This window comes from Acanthaster planci, linkage group LG04, assembly GCF_054643075.1.
Source record: "Acanthaster planci isolate LZ-2023a linkage group LG04, COTS_SCS, whole genome shotgun sequence".
In the NCBI taxonomy this organism is placed as follows: domain Eukaryota; kingdom Metazoa; phylum Echinodermata; class Asteroidea; order Valvatida; family Acanthasteridae; genus Acanthaster; species Acanthaster planci.
This window is the reverse complement of record NC_141780.1, coordinates 15,152,793-15,173,895: the sequence shown is the minus strand read 5'-3', so window position 1 is coordinate 15,173,895 and position 21,103 is coordinate 15,152,793. Positions and strand designations below refer to the sequence as shown.

Sequence of the window (21,103 nt, the reverse complement as noted above, 5' to 3'; positions counted from 1 at the left end):
TATTTAAGACAGAAAGCTTGTACATGCATTTAGATAAATTAAGAACACTGAAACAAAGATAACACATTTAAAAACATAAGAATAAAACTCAAGATAATTTTGGTTTGTTTTTTTTTTCAACCAACCGTCCTATACAACCAAAACCCCCCCAAATCAAAAACTTAAGAGTTGGCACAATTAAAAACTGAAAATGGCACGAATGAATTCAGATATCGGCTTGTATAGCTAACTATAACTGTATCATCTGGATGTTCCAATATATCTACATCATCTGCATTGGAAACACAATCATTTGTATATAAAATAAACCAAAGCAGGGATGTGTTAAAAACACACCCTTGCGGTGTTCCAGTAAACTGTCACTACAGGTGCTCTCAACCTGAACAGGTTGAACTCGATTCCGAAGAAAACAAAAGAGGGAAATATTCTGTGTTGACTCATTCCTCTCCAGAGTTAATAACAAGGCCATGCAATCATCCACAGGCATAAACAGTGTAGGTTTTATTCTTGCATTTCCCTGTCCTCTACCATGTTTGAGATAAACATGTGATATCTGAAAATAAATGCGGGAGTGGTGAAGGGGCATTGCCTGGTCACACAAGCTTCTTGGTTCTATTTTTTTTACCCTATCCCCGTAGAGTTTGTGAAAAATTATGCTGAAATGTGAGGTTTGAGGACAGTTGTGGTTGATGAAGGGACCATCGAGCTGTGTATTCACCAGGGAGCTGAGATGATTTCACAAGTATTAATGGGCCCTATGATTAGGGATTATAGTAATGAACCATGGAATCTTTGGCTAGGATATTGCATTTCGGGATTGGCGGGATTTTCTGTGGAACCTGACATGTATGGGGAGTACATGTACATGTGCTGGGGGTAGGCTGTAGCTCGCTGCTACAGCCTTTGTGTAAAAGTTACAACGTACACGTAACTAATTTGAGTAGTCAGCAAAAGAGTTGCAGAAAGAATTGACCAACTTCTAGAGTGGCCTTTAACTTGTAAACGAAATAGTCATTGCTTTGGTTGTGTGGCTTTCACTTTCACAGATTTCAAATTTACTTTTCAATTTGTGCTGTGGTGCACTAAAAGAAATTGAATTTATCAGCAAGGCGAGTGGAAAGGACCCACATATTTTCCACTAAAAAGGTACATATACCCACAAAAAGCAGGTCTTCGTGTACATGTAAATGTGTCTGTGTATAGAGTAACCCTCAGTTACGGTCTGAACAGTGCAAGTGCGGGTGTGGAAACCATCAGAGTCTGTCAAGTTTCAGATGCCATCAGCGCGTAGTTTTCTTGCGTTAGTCTTTTTGTGACTTTTTTTCCATTCACAGTGTGAGAACTCACCATGTGCATGGGCGGGTTCTTGCACATTTTGCGCTGGATATTCTGAGAGCGTGGAACCGTTTAGTGTCGGAGTGCGCGCGGTCTCTGGTTGCGCTCTGGACACCCGGATGAAGTGATTCCCACCAACCTGCCTGTTCTTAGTTGCCAATGAGGTGGTGCATCATGTCGTAGTGGATGGGACGTCCAGGATCTCCGTCGTAGCCTTTATTTTACTCCCAAATGTTTTAACGTGCCCCGCCTCTATTTCCCTCCCTGCCCCAAGCCAGTGAACCACCACAAAGGCTTCTTCTCTCTCTTGTTCTCCTCAGCTGGTAACACAACGGAGTCCCCAAACACCACTGCAGCTGCTCCCAACGGCACGGAGGGCACGAGCACCCCGCCACCTGGCTCCAACCTGGGGGTGATCATCGGTGTGGCCGTAGGCATGGTGTACTTTGTGGCCACGCTGATAGTGTTGGGGAGCCTCTTCTTCATCAGGTAAGGACCAGACCCCCAGGTTTTCAATTATGGCATTAACCCTAACCCTCCTCAATCCTCCAACAGGTGAAGGATTGAGGAGGGTTAGGGTTGATAAGTTTCTGGCAGTCTGTCTTGAAATCTTTCAAATAATGTAGCTGCAGAGCATTTGATATGCTTGAACGTCGGTGAAAGAGTTTCATACATGAAATGGAATGTTGATTCAGGATGTTCTCAGTCATTCCCTCGTGTCTTGTGGAAGTAAATTTTCTTTTCGAACAAATTTGGGTTTATTTGGATAGAAAATGGTGATCGATTAATTGAGTAACCCAGTGATAATACTCCTAGCCCTAGTGATGACCTAGTTTGCCACTCAAAGAGGAAATTAAAGGGTTCATGAAAATTAATTAAAAAAACAGAATTGAAAAGATGGCACTGTACACATCACGTTGCTCAAACCATGTGATGGAGGTTTTAGGGGCGTGTGAAGCCCACAAAGAGCTGCAGCAGTCACCAAAGGTCAGCACCACTAATGGTCAGCATTTGTACATTGTATGTAAAGTCCAACTTTGTAAAGGACGGTGGCTTCGGTATTGTGCTGCTTAAAAAAAGGTTTGTGTTTTTGGCCCTGAGAAATGATGCTGCTTCCGTGACATGTGCGACATGAAATGAAACCATCAGCAGGTGGCTCAATTAGAGAATCACGATTGACTAAGCATAGGAAATACATGTAGTTAAGTTAAGGTTTGGGAAGTGTATTATGGCATGTCTCCCTTCAGTGGAGGAGACTGTGTATCTCTTGACCCCTAAACCCACGCCCAACTGACGGCAGATTGTAGGCGGCTAACCGGATAGGCCTAGGGTGCCAAGTCCCAAACCCTTGAGGGTATTAACACTGACCTTGAGAAAAAAGGTTCTGACAGGATGATCCCTCTTTAACACCCCTGTACTGGACACTCCTGTTGTACATGTAATTTGTGAAGTAATTGGGATCAGATTTGATGACCTGATAAAGAGAGTCTTGAACACCGTGCAGCCTGTGGCGACAGAGTAAAAACAGCACTGAGATACATTTACCCGAAGTCTAAGTCTTTGTCTGTGGCAGAAAATGGGCCAAAATAATGTCAAATTGTATACCAGGCACAAAATGGGACAGAGGGGTACCTCCCCCCCCCAACAAGTCCAATCCCTATACACACTCCAGCCTATTGTTACTTAACAACCCCCCCCCCCCGATGTCTGAAGAGAATTCCTGAGATGCCTGTATAAGAATGACCAACACAAAGGCAGGGGGGTTCTCTCCGTCCCATAGTTTGTATCAAATGTCAAATTGTCCACCTGCTAATCTTTTGCCCTCTTATTACATGTACATGTTTACTAGTGGATTTGTAAGTACGACCAAAACGACGCACCTGACTCAACCCTCTTTATTAACCAAGAACCTACATGTGCATGAATTTCATAGTGTGAGCAAGTACTTGTCTTTAATCACAAGAGGTTTCCTCAGTATAAGAGATCATGCTTTTCAAAGTGTCAGGCAATGTATTGGTCTTGACTGGTTTGTCAATGATTTTTTTGGGGGGGGGATGTTACATATGTTGGCATGCACATTGTAAATATTCAGAGCCAGATTTGTGTTTAAAAGCTGTTAAAATGGCCATGTACATGTATTGTCCAATTGTGTCCCTTTAATTTCATTAAAACAGTCTTTTTCTTCACACATAAACATTTGGCCTCAAATGCAAACATTGCAAACATTGAACTGCTCAGGGCTGCAGTTAAGCAACAGTGACCTCCCTTTAATTTTTCTTCCTTCGAAAGCGCCACCCAATGTCAAGCTTCATCCTTGGTTTCCCCTTCTGTTTTATAAGTTTTGCATCAGCTGTCACCACCCACTTTTTTTTTTTCACCGAGAGCAGACACCCTTCCTCAGTCCCCCACTAGTCGAAGGAAACCCACCGGCTGAACAAGAAAACGCGCCAGCCTGCCCTCGGAGCAGATGACATTCAGTGTTGCATCCCGTCTCCTGCTAAATACCGGTTCCCGGTCTAAAAATACTTGTGATCTGATCCTGGCTGTCAGTGCAGGATAAGGGGAGGAGCTCAGATGTCTGGGGTTTTTTTTTTCCAGGTTTTTCTGCTGGCAGGTTCACACAGCTCATTCACTTTATTGGACTCTTTCTCCTTCGTTGGACATATCCAGTGCATAACTAGGGTATTGGACATGCGGTTGTCTTCAACAGCAACGTGGTACCATCCTTGCATTGAAGTGTTTGCGTTGCACTTATGAGCAAATTATTTTGGATATATGGTGCTTTAAACATGCTGTTATTATTATTGGTTTTTTCACTTACAGGGAGTCAAATAAATACAATGTTCATGTGTCAAAATTGTGCCGTAATCAATTCGTCAGTGAATTCCATTTGGGTGGAGTCCGCCCATCTTATATTTCACTGATATCACCGCCATACAATTTTACAGGCCGGGGAGGGGGTCTTTTGGTTGGTTTGTTTTTTTCTCCGGCCAGACATGGGTTTTTCAAAATGTTATCTCATGTCACAGGCTTGACTCTATTTTTTTTGTCCAAGAGTGCTGGAAGACGGGCTCCTGATTCCTCAGAAATTCCACCTGCCAGTAATCCAATAATTCTCTGTTTTTACTTAGGCCCAGCTGGTGCATCCAGTAAACAGGCACTCAAGCTTTTTTCCTAAGACTTTACTTCCTCTTTGTGCAGGCTTCATCTCTACAATGAATCCTCAAATTTAGGCCGAAACTTTTGTTCAAAATAAATAGAGATACGGGTACTTCAATATTTGGCGGTGCTTACATTTTAAAATCAGGGGGGTAGCAAGTCAGCCGAAGCCTGAGACAGAGACTAAAAAGCTAAGTAAAATTGTCCTAGGAGAATGTGTTAGAAAAGGTTTTGCTATCTGTTCCACCCATTATTCCTCCCCACGGAAAACGGTCAGCTTACTGCAGATCAAAAGTTAGGCCTTACCGTGCCAGAGGGGGAATTCAGCTAATGCCCAGGAAGAGTTGAAACTGAGCACAAGAGTGCCGGTTGCTATTGTGCAAGTCCCATTTGGCTGGTTGAGGATTAATGTTTCCCCACCTCTGTGATGCGTTGTGACAGATTCAGCCCTGGAGGGGAGCCTGTATTTTTTTCCTCCTGCATTAAGCTCTCCAATATACAGCAGGTTTGATGCCTTCTTGGCATTGGACTTGTACAAAGTGACTCGGTGTAACTGTTAATGTCCTGTTACTTCTTCTGTCCGCAACTGGACTAATTTTTGGCCCTCAGATATTTTTTACCTCCTGCATGTCATTGAAGAACAAGTTCCTTTTTCTGAGGTTTATGAGAGTGCATTGCTCTTGACCCTGTAATTAGACGCCAAGCTATAGTTTGGGTTGAATCACATTATCCTATGGTACGCTGATCAGTCGTTTGTCATTTATCACATTGTATTGTTTCATATTTTTCTTGTATTTTCCTAAACAAACAGAAAAAGAAGGAAGCACTGAACATGTGACCAGAGTACGGTACTGTTGACATATCATAACTTTGGGAAAATATGCATGTAATTCAAGGCAGTCAAGAAGGGATGAAATGTTGCTCTGAGGACTTGTTGAGGAAGTAAAGTTGGCTGTCAGGGAAGGAGGTTCTATATTGTCAGAGTTTCTTGACTGCGCTCTTAAGAGGTTTCAGTTCTTGTTGCTCGTTGTGATTCATTTCGAAAAATAAGGGAGCGGCGACAGCCTTTGGTATTCTAGAGTGAAAGTGAAGAATATGTACATGTACAGTTGTGAGGTCTGTGCACGAATACAACAGAACATCCACTAGTGAATAAGAATGATGCACATACAATGTAGATCAGCTGCTGCCATGATTGTAAGACAGTATTCATGTTTTTATTGCATCAATTCATGTCATGCTGGTTGAACTATGTATTACTGTATTTCTCTATTGTTGCATGAATTTCGTTAGCCACAAGAAGGTCTGTGTAGATTCTCTAATTATGAATTTAAAAGGTTAATGTAAAATGGAATATTGCTATATGAACTTGTTCTTTAAAAGCCACGACTACAGAAGCCACTAGCTTGGATGTCATCCAAGAAAACTATTAAAGACTCTCTTAAAAATAGCCTCCTTGAGAAAGTGGGTGGATTCTATTCTATTTAGAGCCCAGGAATTGAACGTTTGCCAAGCAGGTCTTATTTCCAGTGGAGGTATATTATTTTGGGAATTTCCGTTAAATGGCGGTAGACCGGGGCTTTAAGTTAAAATCGGGGTGTAGCTCTTTTAAAAAAATGTTTTAGTTACTCGCAACTGCTGAAGACCGGTGCATGATGAATTAAGCTCTGCAGATTTTCTGCATTTCATGGCCTCGTTTCTCTGAAAAAAATGAAAGGTTAATGCTTTCCTCAAAAGTATAAGAAACTTTGCTTGTTTAATCTCGCGTAAACAGTTGCAAATAATTGCTTAAAGTGACCAGTTTCCTCCACAGTGATGGAACCGAAAAGTTATCCAACTTCTGTCACTCTTTATCATTGTGGATGCATGCCATTGGTCACATGACTTCTGTTCTTGATGACCGTCGTTAACCTCATGCATTTCTGCACACCAAAGTGATGTTGACAGGTGGAGGAATATCTAAACCCCCTCCACGCCTTACATCCTTCGGTGAAACCCTCAGGGCTGTGTAAATCTCTTCAACTGTTAATGATGGTATAAACTCATAGGGAAATGGACAATTAGTGCTTAATATCCATATCCTCTGCTGAACATGTGCATTTCACTGAAAGTGATCGTCACGCTTGATAAATGTGACATTTTCTGGGTGTAATTGGAGTCCATGCTGCTTTAAAACTGTGTAAGCAGTCACGATTTACATGTATATGGGCATTTGATTTTATTAGAAATCTATTAAAATGACTTGTTGGTTTTTCTTATTTACATGTATCATACACAAAATGCAAGTGTCTTTTTCCCTACAATCTCTTAGAAAATGTAGAGGCTTCAGGGATTAAGTATTACATCATTGAAGGATGTCCAGTGTATATGTACATAAATGTAATTGTACATGTACAATTGAAATTTTCTCCGGTAAATTTCCATCAGAACTGGAAGGTTGTGTACATGTACTGTGTGCACATGTACATGCAGTATGCATTGTTGTAAAGGCAGGTACATGTAGTATTATTGAGTGGTAACTGAACCCACTCAGCCTTGTAGGAGTGTGGATCTACATGTAGCTATCTGTTTTATAACGCCATGGTAAGAGGTGGAAGGTTCACCGTTCAGCTGAGCAAATACCAGAGTGTGATTCTCCTATTACAATTCCACAAAGCACGGAGCATACATTGCTTCTGTAGTGCTTTCTTGGTGAAGGCAGTGCAACTTTTAGAGAGAAGTAGTTGAAGGAGATGGTTGTTAAAATTAAGGCATCCTACATGTTTATCATCCTACATGATTGTTTTATCACTTCTGGGAAAACTGAGGATTTTTCTTTCTTTTTGTTTCTTTGCAGGGCACGAAGGAAGGACCGCCTAGAATTTGAAAAGCAGGAAAATGGCATGCCACCTGCCTTTGCCAAGCCAGGTGAGTGGAGCTGGGATTTTGTGACATGTACGGATTGACTTAGATTGTTAATTGGCAAGCTGCCCCCAACAACCAATGTAATCCGGTAACTGACTGCCCTATTGACTTACTGGCTAGATAGGGCTGACTGACTAGCAGGTTGCCTGGCTGGCTATACATGTAGCTGGCTGCCTTCCTGGTTTATTGGCCAGCCACCAGTATGGTTTGCTGTCGTGCTGGGTGTCTCAGTGGCTTTCTCCCCATCTGACTCCCCAGTTGGCAGGTTAGCTGACTAGTGAAAAGCTGACTGACTAGTTAGTATCTTCACTGACTGGCCAAACTGGCTTGTTACCCCCTACGTAGTTTACAGGCTGCCTGATTGGCTGCCCTACAAGCTTACTAGATGCTACCTAATCATGTGACTGATTAGCTGACTGTCAGATTAGCTGACTATAAAATAGGCCGGCTCACTGATCAGCTGAGTGGATGATTAGCTGACTATCAAACTGGCTTGCCTGCTGATAAGCTGACCAGTAGATGTGGCTGCCAAAGAGGCTAGCTGTACATGTAGCCGGATGTAAACCTCTTCATTCATAAAAGTTTGTTTAAAGTCCTGGTTTGCTTACAGCTGCCCATTTCTTTCTCCCAACATTGTTGCAGATGAACTGGAAGAGCCCCCCATACCAGTCGGCAAGTTTGAGGCTCATGTGATAGCAAACCATGCCGACAGTGACGGTGGCTTTGCCACAGAATATGAGGTATTTTGCTCTGTGAAACCTCTCGAGACCACTGGAGGCAATTTCACGGACCAGCCTGCTCCAAAATTTTACTCAGTACAAAAAATGGACTTGTTTAAGAGGAATGATAGTGAAAGGACGGTGTACTGACAATGTCACATGTGCGCTGAGGGATGACAGATTCAAAGCTCCGTAGGAAAGTGTACATTGTGAAGAAAGATGTCACTTAAAGTGCTTTTCCGGAATACCAATGATCTCTTGTTTTAACACTTATTACCATGTTGATCAGGCCAGATGATTTGGCAGTGCATATACATGTACATGCCTGTAGTCGCTGCCCTCATAGCTTTGTAGCCATTCACACTTCCTGGGTGGAGAGAGGTAAGCAGGAATAGAATGACTTGTGCAAGGTTGAAACGTGTTACCAGCTGCAGGATCGTAACCCTGGTCTCTGTGATCACGAGTCACATACCTTAATCACTGTGCCACATGCCCCCGATCAGTTATCTTGTTTTCAATCCTGCATTGAAGTGTAAGTTTTCTTGTCTAATCTGATTAAAAATCGGTGTTTTAGTCGAATCCATCACAAGTCACATCACAAGACCCATCTTAAGTAACAGGGTGAACAGTGACAAAAGACTGCTTTCTGTCAACGTTCACTTGAATAGCTTGTGAATTGGCTTGACACTGAATGACCTGTGATGGACTTGAGATGGATTTACATGTTCAGGTACTCGATTACATATACATGTACATCACTTTAAAAAAAAAAGTGCCATGTGTTTTTGCTTTTGTTGTCCACTTCAGGATATCCAGCGCGTTAGCACCAACTATCCAGCCCTGTCAAGCATTGATCCCAACCTCAAATACAAGAACCGTTACACAAACATCGTGGCTTGTGAGTCTTCACTTTTCAAAATGTTCTTACAGTAAAGAGATTATTTCATTTAAATTGTCTCAGACTATTATATTACGCAAATCATGTGGACAATGACATGTTGCCTTTATCTGTCAGAGTCTGGACTTCAAATCATTTGCAGAGTTCATGGTGTATTAGAAAGGGCAACTTGGCATTCCCCACTTCCTCATTCATCATGCTCGTGACAAAACAAAGCACAGTGTGAAACAAGGATTTAGCACCAGTGACATGAATTTGACCGTTTAGACATTTCTGTATATTGATATATATGTCTGTACTAATAAGGACAACAGAAATTTACCCAGTTTGGGGGCAATTGTCATAGAGGGGGGTGGATTTCTGGTTGCATTCAGCAGCACCTGAAGCGTATCCTTTGTATGTAGTTTGACATTGTACTAGTATATTACATAATTTACATGGCATGAATTACATTTGGTAAATTGGAACCAGAAGTAGTCAATCGTGTCACGTGGGTTCTTCCTTAAGTAACTCTAGACTACCATTTTTCAGATGACCACACGAGGGTGAAACTGAGCATCTTGCCCAATCAGCCCTTGTCAGATTATATCAACGCAAACTACATTGATGTAAGTGTGCTATCTACATGGTTTTATTGTGGTTAGCCTCAATGTTCAAGTTTAATTCTGAAGTTCATTTTCCATTCCCTGCACTGAAATAGTACATTATTTGACTTCAACTTCCCCATATCAACTAACCATGGCATTTATGAAGGTCACAGTTGCTGTGAGCTCAGATTATGCCCCATGCAGTCAGTGATGGGATCAAGGAAATTACATCACGTTCCATTTCTAGACTTCAGTCGCTTTTGAATTAAAGATGACATCAGTGTGGGTTTTCACAGCAATGAAATGTGACCTGAGACCACATAGTAAGCTGAAAGGCAGAATTTTTACGAAAACTGAGATAGAGATATTTTTGACTTACATGTAAGCGGAAAAAGAACTTTCCTATATATATAACACTTAGGGTAACAGTAGGGAGGCAGTTTGACATTATTATGGTGGCTGTGGCATTGGTTTTTTTTGTGACATTGTTTCAACATTTCTGAAGCATGAATAATGCTATTGCCAAAATTGCCATTTTTTAATTGATTTTAAAGGAAGTTTAAAATTTAAAAATGTCTTTTAAGAACTTGACCTTTTTAAATGTCTGATCCTGCTAAAAAATTTGGAATTTAATTGAAAAAGTTTTTACTGTTTCCGAATATCTCAAAATCCCAAGGATTGATCCCTCCTTCAATATCTGACTTTGAACCGTCACAATAGGAAATAGTGGAATGCAACTTCATGCTGCTTTTGTCATGGCAGTTTTATTATTATTAGAACAGATTTATTTTGGTAGATCACATCCCACTTGTTTGAATAATTAAAGTGCAGAGGAAGCACCGTCGGTGTACCATACAGTGCTGGACTACACAGGATGTAGGAAACTGAAGAGATTAAATATAACAGGCAGTGTCACACATTTATGCAAATCAAATGGCGTGAATCAGGAGATCATTGGGAAAACGACACAAACAAGGAACATGAAATGTTCTCCTTCGACGAAGTGTACCTTCCTGTTTCTGCCATACATTTCCTGTTCTTGTAGTCTGTTGTTTGGTTTTCATCCTTAATTTCCCGGTATTTACAGTTGATGAGTTCACTGATCTACTGTGTGGGGAGGGTTTTCAGACCGATGGAGGGTGTTCTCTCAGCTGAATTGAAACCAAAATTGATGAGGAAATTTTTTTGATCAATTACATGTACATGTACCCATTCTCTGGCTTTCAGAACCATATAATTATGGGCTTTCGCAGGTCATTTCTACCAAATGAAAACGTTGCTTTCTTTGGCTACCCATCTACATGTACATGTTTGATTTGATGTTCCTTTGTGCACAAGTAGAGGCCTGTGTTTTGCGCCCATCTCTAAGTGGGTCATTTTGTAAATTAGGGGTCCATTTTTTGTGTGTGTTCCTGTCACATCTTGGCACGTGATTTTGTAAGTTCAGAACACATTCTCTGAATTCTAAGAGTGATGAATTAATGCAAATTACCTGCCAAACAAATAGAAATAGTTTGAAATCAATTTAAGCGATATTTCCATGTCAAATTACACTCGTCCTAACAGGGACACAAGAATGTCACACTTTTGGACCCTGACAATGACTCCAATACGTTTGGACAATGACCCAAAACACACACACATATGCTTGAAGCATAAGTCGAGATTCAAAACCAAGGTTTTAGAAAACGTGCAATCATCTTGGTCATAGCCATGACTAAATCATCTTGCTGAGGCTAGGATTAATGGACTCATTGTAAAGGTGCACATGTCATTCAAGCCACAGCATTTGACATTCCGACATGCCTACTTAGTATTGGTTTCTTTTGGCAACAGGGATCTGTTCTGTTGAGGATTATGGGCATTTCACTATTTACTTGAAGCCCATTTAAGGTTCTGGGCCCAATATCATGGCACTGCTCAGCAGAAGGAAAAGTGTGCTTACTCAAGCAGAAAATATTGCAGTAACCTCAAGCACTATTCCATAGTGTGGTTGTGCTAATGGTTTCCATTGTTACGTTTCTATTTTTTTTATCCTACACACGGACACTGCTACTAAGTGGCCCCAGGGCAGTTAATAACAAAAAGATTAAAAATACCAACAATCTGATGCCCATTTACTCAAGACCTGTGCCTCCCTACATATTTTATGGGCATCATAAATAAATTGCAAGGTTGTAGAGTAAGTGGGAAAAAAACCCGCCCCCAGCAGCTTTTTCAGGTAAGAAAATCCGACGTTAACTGGCTAAAAGAAAGTGACTGTGTGCCGATTGCAGGGCTACGGCAGACAGAAGGCATACATTGCCGCCCAGGGGCCACTGAAGTCTACCGTCGAAGACTTTTGGCGGATGGTATGGGAACAGCACACCATGGTGATTGTCATGATCACCAAGCTGGAGGAGAGGGGAAGGGTGAGTGGCTGATTGATCCCACATTTCTTGTGTCAAGTACTTAACAAGCACCCCACCTTTTTCTCTCACTAGTCATGTCAAGCGCTGTCAAGCCTGTACATGTATGTCCGGACCCATTGTTCAGTGAAAGAGGAGTGACTTCTGCGTTTCCTGTGAAAAGCTTATGGCTTGTATTGTGACTTTGGGTACTTGTGATGTATCTGCAAAGGCTTATGGATACTGGAGGGGCAGTTGTAGGTACTTTTGAAGTACTCAACTGTAGTGCTGTGTGTTGTCTCCCAAGATGACCTGGCAGTGCTGGTTCATATGCCAACGGAAAGCTATTTTTACATTGTTAAACGCTGGCCCCAACATTCACTGCTGTTAACCGCTTCCTGCCGGGCGACCCGTTTTTGAGTACATAGGCTTTATATGCAGAGCCGGGATCCAGGAACTGGGACAAAAGAGTTGGGCCTTATAACAAAGACCGTGCTCAGCACAAAAGACTGAGCTGCTGGGCATTACCGACATTTTTTCACTGTCAGTAGTGGAGATAATCCAGCCTTATTTTGAAACAGTATACCACGGTTTGAGGCATTTAGAGCGAGCGGATTACCACTGGGGACAAAAGCTCTCTACCACCGCAGCGATGAGCCACACAGCACCGCTGCACGCTAATCTGGCCCCTATTGAAAAGAGGTCAGCAGTGCACTGTGCCGGTTTCGGGAACAAAAGAATCTTATGTAACACCGCACAATCTGGGCTCTTTTTCCAAGGCTACCGGCCGGGCTGAAATATTCAGGAGTCAATGAATTTTACCTGTCAGCTTTAGAGTAGTGCCCAAAGAGTCCTTCATTATGGTATAAATGGCCATTAAATGAAATATGAATTTTTGAAGAATTTTGAAAACGGAAAATCTTGAAAATGAGCCGGCATCTTGTCTTGCTCAAGAAAAATTCACCCGGCAGCAAGTGGTTAAAATGCATGAATCCTCTTTTGTGAAACTAGAGAGCAAATGAAATGGCATCTACCCCAAGATTTGTTGGTGAGGATTGCAATGTTTAACCAGTTGTCAATACTAGGACTAGTGTGTTTCAAGTTACCTCCTATTCAAGCAATAGTTTATGTGAACAAAAGATAAAAATAAACGTCACGGCATACATAGAAATGACAACCATGACAGAAAAAGGCTTTTCTCATAGCTGTGGAACCCCAGCTGTTATCTTAGTGGATCCAAAAAGAGAAATCCATATCTCCAGAGATAGCTAAGGAAAGTACAGAAGTTTTTGTCCTTGCTCGTTGTTTAGATAGCTTGATTGTGCTTAACAGTCCAAGTGGCAATCTGATCATTTTCATCTTGTTGTGTCATTTCATTTCTGCTTTTTTTCCCACCGGCTTTGGATTGGACAGTCCCAAACTGGTCAGTGCATTGGGAAGGTTATCTTGAAGATTGTACAGCCTGTTTATTTTTGTAAACCCCCGAGATGTGGTTGCAGCCTCACTTGCCTGGGAAAGTTGCAAGGACGTCCCTTGTGAAAAGGAAGCACCCATGATGAACAGAATAGAGGCTGGTGCCAAAGTGGGATCTTGCATGTTAGGAACAGGGTCATGTGATGCTAGAAGATGCGGTTGCTCATATCCGATCTTGATGAATTTGGCATTGGCCACTACCTCTGGTGGACTGAGTCACTTGTTTTGGCTTCGCTGCCTGAGCATAGAAATGCTACGAACGCTCTTTTCCCTGACACATTTTGACTAATACATACAAAAGTTTGTTTGAGTTCAAATGACATATGGGTAGTTCCAGAAATTAGGGGTCCATTTTTTTATTCGTGTCCCTGTCACATCTGACATACGATTTTGTACGTTCAGAACACATTTTCTAATTTCCAAGAGTGATGAATTAATGCAAATTACCTGCCAAACAAATAGTAATAGTTTGAAATCAATGTCGGTGATATTTCCATGTCAAATAACAAGGATCAGTTGTTGCAGGGATACAAAAATGTCACACTTTTGGACCCCTAATTCCTGGAATTACCCATGTAACTTGTGAAAAAAAAGGTGGATGCTTGCTGTTGTACTTCCGGCACAGTTGTTCTCTCGATTTCCTGGAAACAAATTTGTTGTAAATGAAGGATTATTTTTAAGAAAATGGAATTTACCCTGTCCTCCCTATCCCCTAATTTACTGGCATAGATTTCCAATTGAATGAGAAAAGCAGTTCAGTTTTGCAGGTCAGTGCTGTCAAAAATTGGAAACAAAGACAGTGGGAAAGGCTTCTCATAGAAGTGTTTGAAAATACACAAAAAAACCTTTTGCAAAGGTACATGTAGTGTGTGAAATGGCAGATTTACTAGCACTGACTGTTAATTGATACCTTTCCTTTTTGCCTAAGTGTGTCTTTGGAGCTGCTTTGCAAGGCTCTCTCTGAGGAAATATTTGTGGCTGCACTTGTACAAGCTTTGAGCCACAGTTAGTTTGGCTAGCAGATTATCTCCCCAATATTATTCATTCATTTACGGTTTATTTCTTAATACCAAATAGAAAGTCAAAAGACTAAAAAATATTTGGTTTACAATATACACAATAAGAGGTTAAAATTGACATAAAAAAAAATAAATTAATAACTGAATATTAAAAAATTGCACAGAGTACGATATTTAAAGAACAAATACCACAGATGAGGCGAATTAACAATAATACATACTATAAAAAAATATGCAGTAAAAGACAGAGCCAACAAATAAATGATTACACCAACATACAAACCAACCAACACAAATACATGTTTATGTACCAACCAACCAACCAACATACGAAACGACCAACATATCAACAACCGACATACCAACCGACCAACATACCAACTGATTATACTTAAGACCTCCACAAGACCAGACACAAAGCCAGGCTATTCAAACGCCTGAGGGTGAACAGTGACCAAGGAAAGGTTTTGTAGCAGTTTTGTCATGTTCGTTGGCATTGCTTTTGAATTCAGACTAGAGGTCTTGTGGGATCTCGTGATAGCCTTAAGGGATCTCCAACAGGGCATCCCACAGACAAATGTTGTATGATACCAGTATTCAGTCTCTTTGAAAGCCAATTTTTTTTTCTCTCATAAGAGGATCATGTTTGAGTGGTTGTGTTGATGCAATTTTTCTGTTTTCCCCCCAACAGCGAAAGTGTGATCGCTATTGGCCGGCTAAGGGCATGCCCGAGCGCTACGGGGAATTTGAAGTCACGCTAGAGACCAAAGAGAAGTACGCCAGCCACATGGTCCGCCACTTCCTGCTGAAGCACAAACACAGGAAGGTAACGCCATTCAAAGAACACAGCTAGGTCACATTGGGTTGTTGGGTGTGAATGATTTCCTAGTCTGAAACACATACGTGCAAAGATCTGGATTAGGGAAGGGCGCTGTGGGGCTTTGCGCCCCTCGGTAAATTCTGGCAAAATGAAGGAGAGAGTATAAAGAGGAAAAAAGGAAAAAGCCTGCCAAAATATCATGAACCCGTGCCTTGTGTGAGATTGCAGTATTTGACAAGTCAGTGCACGGTTTAGACTGTAAATTCTCTGCCATTCCCTATGTAATGCAAGTACGAGGGTTCCTGTGTCCCCCCCTTCCGTCTAGAGTGACACATTTACGGCATACATGTAGCTTTCCTCTGAGAATCGAGCTTCATAGCAAGCCAGAGGTTCAAGCCCCACATGGTTTGAAATGTTGTTGGATCTTGAACAGTTAAGTGGTTTGCCTTTGAAAAGATTCTACTAGGATCAAAACACGAGGCCTTCGGTGAGCTCTCAGCTGAACATACCATATGTCACTCCATAGCAGTTCACAGCAGCTTTTTCAGTTTTACTTTTTTCAGGTAAAATGGATGCCTTTAAGAAATATTTGTCCAGCATGGCGTTAGCACTAACCCCAACCCCCTAGGGAAGTATTACATAGCAGTTGTCATAGTGAGAAGCACGCTCAGTGTAAGAAGAGCCATCTGGTCAGTCATCCCCAGTCTCAAACAGCCTCATCAGCTGAGGCTGCCAAACACCACAAGATTCAATGGGACCACCTTCCTATTGTCAAAGCATTGGCTCTTAAACTTAAAAGAGCTGTTTTTTCCTCTTTCTCTCACAGCTGAGGGGGGGATCCTCCAATTCTTTTGCAATACAGCATTATGTGTAAAGACATTCATTGTGAGTGCATCAGTGAAGTTACCATGAAAACAACACGAGGTTTTGTTTCTGTGGTCATTTATAGTTTGTGGCTTCATGGTGTGGCTGATCTTTCATCTAACTGGTGTCAAAATGATTGCAAGATATCACTGGAAAGCTTTCAAAGATTCTTTGCCGAACACAGGCCTGTTGCCCGCCCCCCCTCCCTGCTCTTTTGGGGTTGAACGGAAACATTGGTACTGTTGACCGCCGTATGTAACAAGGACTCATTTCCATGTACCCACTGGTAGCCAGCTTTCTGACAAAGTCGTAGGGTTAAGATTCAAAACAGGTTTTCACCGTAACTGCTGCCAGATGATTGGGTATTCCATAGGCTTGGTGCTAGGAATCATGGGAGATTTGGTTCAGGCTAGAAGGTATTGTAGTTGAAGTTCAAGTACCTTCTGCTGATCCCATCCTAATCATCTGAATTAGCATTCGGTTGACAGGGAAAGCAATTTCAAATTGCCTTTTTGTGAACTTCTGAGTCCTTTAACTTAGCAGTAGAAAGGAAGAGTCTAACAAGAATTTTTTTCCCCCTGTTTTTTAAAGTCATACAATCCGATCCGATGTGAGTATTCCGGTATTTCGTCATGGGCAGTCGGGCGTCATGCATGTCTGATTCCATGCTGTCTGTTCGCAACATCTTACCGGCGGCCTCTCACAACTAACAGTGAAAACAACAGGTCTGCCAGACACGATGTCTGGGTCATGCGGGCCTACTTCAATCATAACGTCAATACCGCAACAACCCCCTTCCCCATTAAAAAAACCACTCCCTCTGTCGTCAGCATGAATTTTGCGGTAGCTGTGACGTACCTTCATCAATTAGGCCATTTCCCTCCCAGACGTTTCAGTGACGCACATTGTCACCATTCCATTCATCACCACCTGTGACCGCCCATCTGGCCTTATTTGCTACCAATTGAAACAACACCAGAAAGAAAGTCCATTTTCATGGATTTGTTGGGCAGAAAACCGTGAAGAAGATTTCTGTACTGTTATAAGAACAATGAACTGGCCTCAAGTTGTGTTCTTCACATGGCAAGTTAGCTGGTGACCTATTTTTGGCAAGCACATATTTTTGACCTTTGCACTTCATGCAGTTAGCCCAGCTGCATTTAAAAGCAATGATTTTTCCTAACACTTAGGCAGTTTTTCCAAGAAACGGCTGAACTTTCTGGTACGCTAAACAGTAACCCATTACCGTGTTTTTCACACTAAAACCTGGGACTTCAAATCCCCAGTTTTAAAGTAACAGCAGCCAGGGTGGTAACATCCTACAGAGTGGAACCGGAGAACTGCAGGAAGTTGGCATTCAAGCATTCACCAAGGGGCTTACTCACGATCCAACTTCTGTATTTCAGTCATTCATCATTAAGCTTTCTGTGAAATGTGTTCCTTTAGTGGCATTCTCATGGGCTTTTACACTGTACATGTAACATTTTGCTTTGTCTCATTCTTTCCCTGAATTTACTGACTAAATATTTCACTGTTCAAAATCATTTACCTTCATAAGCAAGACATGAATTTGGATGAATGCTAAACAACCACAAACATCTTTACAAATAGAAAATCGGTCACGTTTAAAGTGCTTTGTTGTATTTTGCTTTGGCTGTCAGTAAGGTTTATTTATCAATTTTACTCATGGCAAGAGGTATGATTGTTTTCAGACCTGGGGCCAATTTCATAGAGCTGCTTAAGCATAAAATCTGCTTAAGCGGGAAAAAACTTTGCTCAATAAACAAAGGTTACCAGCTCAAACTCTATCTGATTGTTATGCTAACCAAAAAACAGCTAAATACGATCCCAAAACAATACACATAACATGGAGTTTTGGCTGGTTACCTGATTTATCAAATAAGGTTTCTTCGCGCTTAAGCAAATTTTGTGCTTAAGCAGCTCTATGAAATTGGCCCCAGTATGAAAAACGAACCTTCTAAAACGTAAAAGAATGAAAATGAAAGGAAGCTTAAAGAAATCAGTATAAAGCCCTGTCTCAAATTTCTTGAAATGATTGAAACTTTGGAAAGGATGTCAACTATGCATTGAAACCTGTAGGTCTTTCTGTTTAATTAATTTCAGTTGCTGGACTGAAGTGGCAAATTTAAACCTGTGTATTTAAAGAAGTAAGATTTTTGCATGTCATTTTCACAGTCTTTTACTCATACAGTGAACATGTATCCAAGACACGCAGTAACTGTGTGACAGTTTTTAGTCCGGATGTTGTTGGGTTGTGGCAACAACCTGTAGTTCGACTGAGGTTGGTAAAAAAAACAAAAGTGCAGCCCTGATGCAACACAGGATAGCGAACAGCGCCACCATGTGTTGAATAGTGTCCAGCTCGCCGTGCTTCCCTCTCCACCTTTTTCAAATTTATTTGCTGGGTACTTAAAACAAAATAAATCTCTTTCAAAATTATCAATCTGCTGTGCGAAACTTTGCCATGAAACATTATTGACTTAGTGCCCAGTAACTCCTGTAAAGTACCGGTAAATTCCAGTTGCCAAGTTCGTAGAATTACTTCTACAGTGCTTGTGATTGGAATCAGGCATTGGAATTTTGGGATCAGGCTGCTGCAGGGTTACTTCCATCGCTTCCCAGCTCTGTGACCCCGATTCGAGTCCCATCCAGGCAAACATGTGGAAAAGGATTCCATGGGTTTTCCCAGGAATACTTGTTCAGGTTTTCCTCTCACCTCCAAACTTGAACATTTTTTATTTACTTCTTCCGTGGGGTCCCTTGGGGGAACAGTTCATGTGTAACTGGTAGGGTTGCCCTGGTGAAATTAAGTGGCAATATTGAATGAATAATTGTTTGGTCTTTTCTCTCACTTGCTTCCCACAACATGCAGGATGCTCAAACAGTAGGTTCACTCTGTTCTATTTTGCTGATGTTTGGATGTGTCTGTCTTAGATGTTGTAATAAGTCCATCACAAGTCTATCACAAGTCAGAGTTTCAAGTTGACTCACAAGCTGTTCAGATGAGCTGTGACAAAGCCATTCTTTTGTAACTGTTAATTCACTGTTACTTGTGACCTTACTCAGGACTTGCAACTGGACTCACGACCAGACTTGCGACCAGATTCGTGACCAGACTTGCGACCAGACTTGCGACCAGACTTGTGACCAGACTTGCGACCAGACTTGCGACCAGACTTTGTGACTGACTTGTGATGGGATTCACAATAGGCTCCACTCCAGCTCTGCCGTCTTGAACCCTATGCATTTCTTTCATTGAATTTATTTTCAGTGTTTCTAAGTGGTCTCCCCGTAGTAGGTGATAACAAGCAGATGATGGCACTGTGATGGAGCATGATTCACAAATAACTAATCACTGGTTTAAGATGCTAAGCTACTATTACCTATTTAAAAGCCTGCTGACAAGTATTCTTAAGAATGCAATGAGTAATCCCAGTGTAATTAAATTACGTATTGCACAGTTGGGGGATTTCTAGCAGAAAGTGGCACTGTAAGCCTTAACGTTCCTGTCTGTTCTTGTTATATTTCATGCTCTGATGCACTGTGTTAATATTAGTCTGTCTACGGCACTCTACCTACTCAACCAGTCACTACTTATGCAAATTTCCCAAGGCGCGTATTATTCATTCGCTGAAACGATTTGATCACCCGTGGTGCACCCTGACATCCCAGAATGCAGTGCAGCCTCGCCGCCAATCATCCTCCTTTTCTCAGCGCCGTAACGTAAGGGACGTGTCTTCCAAGGCATCTTCGATTTATCAAGCTTCCGTTTTTGCTACACGGTTCTTGGAACTTTACAAATTCCTTATGTTATCAGTTATGGAAAATAAATAAATTTAAAAAAAGAAAGAAAGAAAAAGAAAGAAATTCCTCGTCATAGATATGACCTTGTATTATCATTGCTCGTCCTATTTGTCTTCGATTATACATGTATTGTGAGAGTCCATCGGGCTCCCTCCTCAAATGAACATGAGCCACTGCCCCACTTTTCCAGGCGGCCGTTACATGCAAATGCGACCTAGCATCCGACATATCTATGGCGTGGGCATCCAGACATAATCCACACAGTAGCACTATCCGGGCCAACTTCCCGGATCGTTGCCCCGGTGAATATGCCATCGGTACACGGACCCAGTTCCGAGTCTCCGTCATGGCCTTCTGGAGCTACTCTCGCTGCCATTGGTAGGTCCACTTAGGCCACGGTGAAGCAAGTCCTTGCCTTACCTGGTGATCTCTAATGACAGCTACAAGTCTAAACCTGCCAGCGTTCGAGACTACGTCACTGGGCACCAAGACAGGAACGCACAAGTAACATTTTCCAGGCAGTCTTCCTATCTTTTTCAGTTCTGTCACAGTGAATTCGTCATCGTGACGCAGACATACCATTGCGTCTCTGCAGTCCGCATCCTCATGCATCCGAACCTAACGTTCGTCAAGCCGTTGGGATTTTTACACACCCTTTGGCACCCCGTAATCCGGGCTTTCCCCAAGGGGTCCTGCGGGAGAAATTTTGCACTGCTTCTCACCATGTACAACACTGTGATCAGCAGAATGACCATTCTGTGGGCCCCAAATATGTGGCTCCACGTGAGCACAGATTCTGCTGTGCGGCCCTGTCATAACACACACTATCCGAACACCGTTCACTTCAAAGTGGGCGTGTCCAAAATCTTATTACCGTGACTGTTATGAGGTCTGTCAAAAGAAGGCCAGCTGTGAGTCACCTATTTTGTTGCGATAGTGTCGCGAGCTTTCCCTTCTGATGCCGCTAAGCATGATTGAAGCGAAGGAAGAGAATTCTGTCAAATCATTTTCATTTCTGAAATGAATACTTTCTGTTGTTAGTTCTTAGCACGATTTCGGGCATCGAAGTGGTTATTGTCCGCAGAGATCCTTTCCTTGAGCGGAAATTACTAG

General features: G+C 41.9%; 1 protein-coding gene across 3 annotated transcripts in view; it reads left to right on the top strand.

Annotated features, from left to right (window-relative positions):
* LOC110974086 (putative receptor-type tyrosine-protein phosphatase mosPTP-1) overlaps positions 1-21,103 on the top strand; it is a 101,630-nt gene that overhangs the window by 61,392 nt on the left and 19,135 nt on the right. For all 3 annotated transcript variants that reach the window (XM_087135343.1, XM_087135344.1, XM_087135341.1), the window contains 7 exons: positions 1,656-1,824; positions 7,331-7,401; positions 8,041-8,138; positions 8,925-9,015; positions 9,547-9,623; positions 11,879-12,013; positions 15,173-15,307. In XM_087135343.1, coding sequence (XP_086991469.1) covers positions 1,656-1,824; positions 7,331-7,401; positions 8,041-8,138; positions 8,925-9,015; positions 9,547-9,623; positions 11,879-12,013; positions 15,173-15,307 — 776 coding nt within the window. The remainder of the gene's footprint in view (positions 1-1,655; positions 1,825-7,330; positions 7,402-8,040; positions 8,139-8,924; positions 9,016-9,546; positions 9,624-11,878; positions 12,014-15,172; positions 15,308-21,103) is intronic.